Genomic DNA, 10160 nt, shown 5'->3' on the forward strand with positions numbered 1-10160 from the left:
ACTTGTTATTTAAATCCTGCATCACGTGTTCCAAATTTTTTTTATTATTATTGTTGGTGCTTGGCTAATGGCTTACTTTAAGATGTAATGTAGATATTGTGGATTTAAAAGCTCAAGGATTAAGAAGCAGTGATTGAGACTTGAGAGACTACTCAGTGACAATGAAACTTTGAATTGAAGTTCATTTTCTAATTTGTAGTAGATTCTCATACTATTGTTGGACTTTATTATGTTATTTATTATTTGTGGATTTATGGACTCAAGATTGTAGTGTGTAGTAACAATGTATTACTATTATGTCATTTTTTATAAAATATGCAGGGTAAAATTACTCAAACCGACTAAACCAAACCATAGAACTAAACCAAACTGAATTAATTTGATTTAGTTTGATTCGATGTTTGGTTCACAAAATCATAAACCAATTGGTTTAATTTTGGTTATGCTCTGAGTCTAACCAAACCAACCTAATAGTGCCCACCTCTACTTTCTCTTGACTCCTTTCTTACAAGTTACACAAATCAATAATTCATATGAACTTGTATTTAAACTAATAAATCATTGTTTTTCTTTTCTTTTCTTTTTTTTTTTGGAAAGTGGATCACAACCATCCAAGATGAAAAAAGGATTTTAAAAAAAATCAAGGACTTTGCAGAATGATTTTCAATGATTTTATTTAACTGACCATTAGAGTTCGAATATTAGTTAAAGAGATAAGGAGTTGAAAGTTTGATTTGGCTTTGCCCACCCTCGTCTTTAAAAAGAATTAATAATAGTAAGGATTGTATTTTTCAAGATTTTTATATTTTATAAATGTTTTTTAAATTTAGGAACTGAGAAAACAAGTTTAATACTAAAAATCTCTGAACAATTTTATTCCTGTCCAATGCCATTTTATGAAAATTAAAATAAGATATTATTTTATTTTATTTTATTTTGAATTTACTTTTCTTTTTTTTTTTTTGCTTTTCAAAATTATTTCAGAGAATATACCCTAAAACCATATTGTATTATTTTCTTTCAAATAATTTATTTTATTTTTCATTTTTAAATCCACAATAAACCATATCCAAATTGCTGCTGCAGCAGCAACAAGAAGTCAACAACAACAATAATGATAAGTTTCCTTAATGTTTGTTGAAATGATTTATGTGCTTTTGTTGGAAATTCTAAATTTAGAATCGAGCATGGAATTAGAAACAACTTTAAGTCCTCATCTTATTGAAACCTTTTGGAGAGAGAGAAAATTAAAAAAAAAAAAAGGAAAAAAGAAAGCAATAGAACCTCAGCGTGAGGTCCTTATATTGGACCGCAGTGACCCATTTTCAACTTAAATACTTGAGAGCTTCTTTTGCTTCAACCATAAAAACTCACAAATAAAATATAATATTTTTTTTCAAAAGATATCCTTATAAATTAAAGACTATTTTTGCAAACATTTTTTTTTTTACTTTTTCTGGTTTTATATTATTCAAATTTTGTAACTAAAATAGGAAAATATCAATCAAATGTGTCATTTGTTTGTTTTTTTTTTCTAAAGTCTTGATTTTTTGTAGACATAAATCAATTTCGTAGTGTGTTAATGATGATTATAAAAAATAAACAAGCACTACCTAAAATTTCGTCAATTAAATAAAGAATAACACTACACCTAAAATTTTATCACAAAAAATTATCTTAAATGGTATGATATTCATTAATTAGTTAATAACATAATATAATTAATTCGCTTAATTCTTGTAAAGAATTATCAATTAGAATGACAAGTTATTTAAAATAAAAATATGACTGGTCTATTATTACTCTTGAATAAAATGTACATGTTCTTGTCAAAGTCTAAACACCATCCCAAGTTAATTTCACTTGTTACTTAAATCCTACAACACGTCTAAAAAGTAAAACCATTTTGGATTTGGACTCAATCAATTATGATGATCTTTATATTGAACTTTTAAAAAAATATTAGATAAGAATAAAGTAGGCGTAAAAAAGACTACCCCTCACCATTTTCGTTTTCAGTAAGTTTGAAAAAGCATGATTTAGACACAAATCAGTCTCAAGTGAAAACATTTTACTTGTGACTTTCGACTATCATGTATCTAATGAATGCACCACATTAAAATCTGAAGAGATAAACATGGAGTCACAGTCAATAAAGATTCATTGTCAACTTTATTCTTAATAATGTTCATGTCAATGTCTGCAACCACAAACGTTATCCCCAAAGCCCCCACCACCACTATAACCACCAGTTTCCATTATTGGACAAGAGGCCCACCTCAAAAACCACCAAAAATGACCCCCCCATTTTACTCTAAGCTTATCATCAAAATCATTTTACACATGATAACCCCCAACACATGATACAACATTTTGTTGTTTTTGGGTGTTAGCCAGGATCTATTTACAACCACAAACTTTTTCATGGGTTACATGGGGTGTCAAATTTACATACGTGGATGTTTCTTTGCTGTTCATCCCTGCTGTTCATTAGGATCATTACCCAGATGGAACATCTAACATTTTGGTTGGGATATAGGTGTCCCTGGAGTGACATGACATAAGCAATGGGGACTAACAAAGGTGGATGATGCTTACTGATCAGGCTTTCAACATGCGTCATTTATTTGTTGTTGCTGGGCCGAGGTGGTGTGATGCCGCTGGCACATCAGCAGGGATGAGAGCCGTTGATGCGAGGAGGGATGGTGGAGATGCCTTGTCTCGAGAGCTCTGCAAGCACACTATCAGCTGAAGGAGGCTTAAGGCCCAACGGCAAGGGTAGCCATGGCTTGCTTATTGCCTCTTTCACAACCTTGTCAATGACCTCCTCTGCCTGCATGCGCCCAGCACATAATAAGAGACATTGTACTTTTCATTGGATACTTTCAACATCATATATCAGACTATAGAAATTGATCAGGACATCAACAGCACGATATTTTAGTGAATAAGACTCATTACAAGATTAAATGTGATGAGAGTGAGTGAGAAAAGATGTCACATTACCGGATGGAGGTCAACAGAATTCTGTGGCATAGCGTAGCTGTTATCATCCACACCTGAATTGTGATACCCTGATGCACCCTGTGTTTTGCAAAAAAAGAAAATTTATCCGACAAGATTTGACAAATGCATTGTTTGTGGCAATTTAGTATAGGCCTTAGTATATATACTCACTTGAGGGAAAGAAGAATATGAACCATTAGGCAGAGGCATCACGGGGCAACCCCATGCATCTGCTGGCATCTGAAACATTAGAGTAGTCTAAATATCAGCCATGTAACTTTAATCCAATTCTCGATAACAAATATGCACTAGAGTGAGATAGAAAACATTACCCCGGGATAAGGCTTCCAATTCCAACTCTCTGCTTGCTGCCATGGGGGATATCCAGGTGGGGCCCACATCTGGACAGCAGCCAGGTGATTACTCGGTGCTCCCCAGACAGGATAGACAGGACCAGTCGGGACTAGGTGATTAGAATGGTACGGCGGGAATGCCATTATAGGTTTATGCGGATAATAATTCCTTAGCATTTGATCTCTTGCGTGTGGCCATTTTCGGTCATCTTCTTTGGGCAAGATGTGTCTCCTATGCATTCGATATTTCTGGTTGAGGACATGAAGTGAGTCATTTGATTAGCAAAGAAAAATTAACCATGAGCTTGTGAATTGGCTATTATGATTTATGAAACTAAGCAAACCTAAACCTCGGCTCAAGATTGAAGAATTCTAAAATTCTGAAACCTTAAAAATTTTCCATCATGCGCCCAACCATACACCAATTTCATTTTATTAACATCTTAGTAATGATTAACAAGATTCTCAGTTTGAGAATATAAACGCTGATTTCCGAAAACAAACAATCTTTCAGGATCTTGAAAATGGATAATAGTTTCTTAGTTTAAAAAGACAAACTACTATTCCACCATCTAATCATGCTCAGTCAACATCTGATACCAAACTCTTAAAGGAAATTACCTTTTAACTAAAGCAGCACGTGTTTTTCCTTATATACTTTTTCACTTCTTTTAAGAAAATTGAACAGCTTGATCATTTATAGTGAAAAACAATTTGGAGGTGCATGACATGATTCACATGAAGTCCCTACTTTCAAAGTAGTCTCAGCCATATCATGTTGACTTAAAAACTTTAGCATGTTAGAGATGTAACTGGAGTGTGAGTATTGTGTGAAGATGGAATAATATTAAATTTACACCTACCTGGAGATGACTTGCTACATTATGCCTAGTCAGTCCTTCCACTTTCATCAGCTCTAGTATCCGAGAAGGAATGGCTTGATCTACGCCAAGTTGCTCCACAGCCTGCACAAATTTTTTGTGCAATTCAGGCGTCCAGTCCACCTGCAAACTCAAAAAGAAAAAAGATCCGGATATACATGTGCACTGAAAAGCATTCAGGTAACTGAAACTGCATGCCAACTCTTTGGTCATAAAGATGAACTGGGAAAATTTTATTGACTAATTTTACTTGTAGAAGCATCAAGAATGAACAAATAGAAAAAAAGAAAATACATTAGAAAGTTATATAAGATATAGGAATTCTGAAATGTTCAGGAATAATCTATGAGACCAGAAATTTGCCAAGACATAAGCTTAATGTTGCAGAAGCTGATAAATGGATTTCTATAAACATTTGATGAAGTAATGGTGATACTTGTTACCCCAATATTTCTGAGATATTATTAATGGAATTACATATGAAGATAATTGAGTGGGAGAGGTTCAGGAGCTGAAGCATGCTCTTATCCAAACAAGGTTTCCTGTTTTAATAGAATCATGGTGTCTACAAGCAGGAAATGGCAGGATAGAGGTATAGGAGGAAGCAATATATACTAGACTGGAAGAATGATAAATTTTATCTTCACGAAATTATACACCATAAATCAAAGGCTATCAAGTTATTCAATGAATTTGTGAATACATTGCAAATAGCACGACTAAAGGTGATTTCCTAAATTGTTCGCATTAAATCAGAGGGTACTGGTTGCTTCTTCCAAATAGATGTCAGATTCTGAAAAAGAAGTTGACAAAATTACCTTCATCTTCTTTCGATTAGCTTTATTTCCGCAAGAGTTCTGAAGACCAGAAGCTTTACTTGGGTTTTCAATGACGCAATTAGAACCTTTGAGATTATCTTTCTCATACGGAAGAGGAAGCATGTTGCACTCAGTCTTGGAACCATTAGTTGGGTCATGCTCCTCTTTGACTATAGTTTCCCTTGGTCTCTGAGGTTTGTCTTCCTGTAATGTTCCTTCAGCAATAGAATTGCCGCAAGTAGTTTCGACAAATTTTGATTCTCCATCCTGCTCCGCACTCTCTTTTTCAGTTGAGAAGTTAGTATTATCTTGGCAATCTATGTCATCTAGTAATCGTCCTCCCTGTTTCAATTGTGGAGTTGAAGGAGCAGGATATTTATCATTTGGTTCTGACTGTTCATTGTCACTCTGTTGAGGCACCAAAACATATTCTGTATTCTCCGACTTCTCGTTCTTGGATTCTCCATTTTCCAATTTAAGATGCAGCATGGAAACCACGGATTCTTTCACAGGCTTTATTGAATCAGAGAGGGCGCTTCCCCCAGCATTGAATGCCTGCACAGGAATTAAAATATTAGACCTGTTCTCTCACAGCATTACCATTTGTTTCACAGTAAATTGCAACAATAAGCAGAACTGAAATGTACCTTATGAACCACATGCTGCCATAAGTTCCTGAGTTTATCCTCTGAAAGTGGTTTCCGGAGGAATTCAACTGCACCTAGCTGAAAATTATTGTCAAATAATTGATTCATAACCATGATCTGTGAAATAAATCAAGTCCGTTCACACGTGCATTTCACAATAAACTAATTAAATGAACATTGAGCAGTGCATGGAGATTAGAATAAATCTCACCGCTATGCACTTCATCATGGTGCTCAAGCAATGAATATTTGAAGTTACTGCAATAGAAGAAAGTACGTACTGCATTAGAAGTGTGCAACATGTTCAGTGAAAGCAATCATTAATATGTTTCTAACACCACGCAAGTGTTGATGTTGATAACGGAAAAAATAAACTTGAAAATTTAATAAGAAACTTTTAACAAGCTAAAATATAGAGCCCCCAAAGACAAAGGTATAAATACAACCTGAAGATATAAGTGTAGTTTCGGAACTTACTAATAGTAGGCAAATCCTTTGCAGTTTCAAGAAACTTAAAACTTCCATCAGTGTTGCTTGTGGTTACCTACATCCATGAATGGGATGAAAACCATACAGAAACAATGAAAAATGCAATCAGGATCTATTTATCTAAATGGGAAATTTATCAAAATAATTTTTGAGCTAACAAATTAAATAAAGTGAATCTTGCAATACTGTTAGCTGCTGGCATCATTGGGAAATAATTAACAAAAGATGAATGAGGAATGCAAAGCCACTAAAAGCATTGTCAAGAAACAGCTAGCCTCAGACAACAAAGATTGTTCCCTTCTATTTTGGAGGTCTGGAGTTTGTGAACAAAGAACCCTTACTTTGCACATAGACATTGCTATGTTAAAAAATTAACGACACAAGTGGAATAAATTACTAGTGATTACCTCTACAATGGCAACATGGAAGTTCTCAGGTTTGTCCGAAAATGCTGACAGAGCTTCATTCTCATTGTAGAATGTGGAAACTGTAAAGGCATGGAGAGGTTACCGTTAATGCAGTGAGTAAAAAAAAAAAAATGTGTACCAAGTTGCAGAAGGTAAAACAGATATAAGCGACAGGCAGGCCAGAGAACATGAGGTCATTTTTTAGTATTCAGTAAACAGATAAATTCAATAAGTTCACACAGTTTACACAGTTTACACCAACTCAACTTTTAATTTTATCTTTTAGTTCATCATTTGCGCGAAATTAATTTATGACAGACTTATACATTTCAATTAATTGAATCCCAGCTGTAGAATCTGCAGCACAACCATTTCTAAAGTAACTAACTTTCCAAAATCATATATCCGTAAACAACTGAATACCATCTAAAGCAGTGAGCAGAACAAAAGGTTCCTGAGGGAACAAAGCCGGGGACCAGAATAATCCCAAAGAGATTGATAAAGTGAACACCTAATGAAGAAACAAGTACTTCTGGATGTAGTAAGAAAACCACTCCAAAAATTGCTTAAAACAAAAGAGGGTATGGGGGCGGTGGGAGGGGGATTCTAAATCTCTCACCAATGTAGTCCATAGCTTCAAGCTTGAATTTTAACTCGGCAGCCGCACTGCTGTCCTGATCAAGTAAGAGGACCCTGAGGCCCTTTGGAAAATCCTTCCATGCTGATAAATCATTAGCAGTGCAAACCATAGCTGGTTTGGCATCCTTTCTCAGGCCACAAACAATTGTTGCAGATCACTGCTTATGATCATCATCCAAATCAATTCTGCATGACAAAAAAAAAAAAAAGCATTACATTAAAAAATTAGAGTAACTACATCAAATTAAAAATGGGCTGTTAAGTCAAATTAAAAATGGGCTGTTAAGCCAAATTAAAGCAAGGATAATGATAAGACAGATAAAAAAGGTACTGAACTATAAGAATTTTGTTGAGAGGAGCCAAAATAAACAAATTTAAAGAGAGTAAATATAATTAGTAAAGCAAGATCAGCATAAAGGGAACAGCCCATTATTAATGGAAACTTTATAACTAATAATAGTCCATGAAAGCATGATACTTTGACTGATCTGTGAAGATCAAATGATGCTTAAGATTCCATTACATACCAAACACTTGCTTTAGATTCAAATGCATGACAAGTAAGATGAGGCTATGCCTGTAGTAACTGTCAGATCATTCATCAAATACTCCAAATATTTTGCTCAAAGACATCAATTAATCAAGAAATATAAAGAAAAATCTCAAAAATATCTTGTTTTGAGTGGGAGATCTCAAAATAGGAAAACAAACAAGAAAATTTCAAAACTGAAAATAAATCAGAAAAAGAAGTGGAAGAGAGGGGGGGGGGGGGGGGGGGAGAGAGCTGTAAAATGCCTTATAATACATGCATGCACATGACAAAAACAGAACCAACACAGCAAGTGCAGAAAATAGAACAAACCCAGTAAAAAGAATCTATGAAAAAAAAGCATAGGAGATGTTAAAACTCACGGTACATGCAACAATGAGCTAAGTGTACACAAGAGTTTAATATATATATTTTTTTCTTTTCCTTCTTGAGTTTGGTGAAGCTTGAAAAGCTCTTGTATTTTCCTCAAGAGGTTTCTCTCACTTGCTCTTGAGCTGCATATAGAAGACTGAGGACTTGATGAGAGAGAGAGAGAGGATTTAAGTGCGCTTGCTGTAAGAGTCTCTGTGACCTCTGTGCAGTTGCTATCAGTTTAGTTTTGTTGTTCATAAACCACAGGATGTGCAAACCCCCCCCCCCCCCCCCCCCCCCAAAAAATATTAATAATAATAATTTCAACAACCTTTTAGACGAATATCCCAAAAACCCCATAACTTTTTGCAATAACTTTTAGGCTTTTATCCTATCTTTTTAAGTCTCGTACTTTGATCACTAATGGGCTTGCAGCTGTTGTGTTAAGGGTAGACAATTTTCCAGGAAATTTCAGGAGACTTAATGTTGTATTGTAATTTATTGAGAACTTATGGGAAGTCTCTCTTTCTTTTATAATATTACACACCAAAGTATAAAACTACTAATGTAAAATTAAAATATTTATCAGAGACCCAACTTCTTCTTTTTACTTATAAATGGCAATTGAATCCACTCTTTATTCATGTGAGTTGAGTTCCATTTAAGAGATTTTGTGTTAACAAGCATACATTGATTTAAATTAGATTTAGTGTCATGTAATCTGAATATGTAACTTTAAAAAAATCAAAATTTTGTTCTAAATAATATAGAAAACTCACTCTTACATTTTAAAAGAATTTATCATAGCTTTTCATTATTATTATTTGATTCTTTACTAGAAAGTTATAAGACAATGCTTTTTGAATAATAGGACCCTCAACTAACTTTTAAACCTTATTTCATGTAACCAACTGATTACCACTATCACAACACCCTTTTAGGTCTATATTTGAACCAAAGTTTCCTTTCTATGATTATGCTTTGCTTTTTGGTAGTGTTCTGGCTTAATTATGATTTTACAGCCAACAATTGAGTAATAATGCACAAGGTTTTGATTACCAAACCTTAGCTTTGTGGAAAAGCACCAAAGTTCACCTAATATATGTAGTTAAAAAGGATTTAGCTGACAATCATTAATTATTATTCATGATTATGAGTTAAAACCTTTGATATTTACTTTTTTCTTATAGGTAAAAATGTTTATAAAGAAAAAAGATTAACTTTTTCCATAAAAATACCATTCTACTCATTTCCGAAAATTAATACAAAATTCATAATGTTTCAAAATCTATTACAAAACCATTAGCCTAAGATCCCTTAAGTCAAAACTTAATTATCAATAAGTAGTTTTGTAACTTTGCTTTTATTATAGGATCTAACTGTGTACGATACTCTTGAGATACCATAACCTATATCAATAAAAATCAACATCTGACCATCTAATGACATCTAGGTTATAAGGTATAATACTCATTGAGTTTTGTAGTCATAACTTCTAGTATAACTTTAAAGTTAATATTGTTTAAGGGTAGAGAAAATACATTAATTTAAAATTTCAAGACAGTGTTTAGTCATTGATTTATAATCTTCTGATATTAAATATTTATCATTGAATTGCATGAGACCAACCGATAAAAATTTGTGTCAAAATTTTAAGTTAAAAAATTAAATTAAATCAATTTATAATAATTAATTTTATTCATTTTTATCTCACACAATATTCCTTTCTACTTTCTACATTGTTTTCTAAAATTACCACAAAAGTTAAAAAAAAACATGGTTTTTGAAATAACTCAATTTTCTCATGATCATTATCAATACAAGCATGTCTTCATATTCTTTCCTCTTTCCACTTTCATAGTAATTACTTAGTTTGCTTTTTGAATGAAAAAAAAAAAAAAAATCCACTTGTGTTGATGTTAATTCTGAAACACAAAAGTATACATAAGAAAAAATGGCATAAATTTTCATTCTAAATGGAGCCCTTGTCTGTGCGTATTATGAATTTGAAGGGCTATG

At 33.3% G+C, this 10160-nt stretch overlaps 1 protein-coding gene across 2 annotated transcripts; it reads right to left on the bottom strand.

Annotated features, from left to right (window-relative positions):
• Window positions 1–2143: 2143 nt before the first annotated feature.
• LOC102630973 (two-component response regulator-like APRR2) lies at window positions 2144–8399 on the bottom strand. 2 transcript variants are annotated; one of them, XM_006485342.4, is made up of 12 exons: window positions 8158–8399; window positions 7221–7426; window positions 6602–6681; window positions 6183–6249; window positions 5917–5963; window positions 5706–5783; window positions 5059–5613; window positions 4223–4363; window positions 3339–3608; window positions 3178–3246; window positions 3007–3084; window positions 2144–2833 (listed from the first exon to the last, which is right to left on the bottom strand). In XM_006485342.4, exons 2-12 carry the CDS (start codon window positions 7348–7350, stop codon window positions 2669–2671), a joined length of 1680 nt encoding a protein of 559 aa, XP_006485405.1. In that variant the 5' UTR covers window positions 7351–7426; window positions 8158–8399; the 3' UTR covers window positions 2144–2668. The 2 variants fall into 2 exon arrangements, with proteins under 2 accessions (XP_006485405.1, XP_006485404.1); XM_006485341.2 differs by having other exon boundaries at window positions 8153–8398.
• Window positions 8400–10160: the final 1761 nt, after the last annotated feature.

The sequence above is a fragment of the Citrus sinensis genome, chromosome 4 (genome assembly GCF_022201045.2).
Source record: "Citrus sinensis cultivar Valencia sweet orange chromosome 4, DVS_A1.0, whole genome shotgun sequence".
NCBI lineage: Eukaryota > Viridiplantae > Streptophyta > Magnoliopsida > Sapindales > Rutaceae > Citrus > Citrus sinensis.

Coding starts and splice junctions, on each gene's coding strand:
- LOC102630973 (XM_006485342.4), bottom strand. CDS start 7,350: ATGGTTTGCACTGCTAATGATTTATCAGCATGGAAGGATTTTCCAAAG. Junction 6,682..7,220: donor TGAAGCTATGGACTACATTG/GTGAGAGATTTA, acceptor ATGCCTTTACAG/TTTCCACATTCTACAATGAG. Junction 5,784..5,916: donor CCATGATGAAGTGCATAGCG/GTGAGATTTATT, acceptor AATAATTTTCAG/CTAGGTGCAGTTGAATTCCT.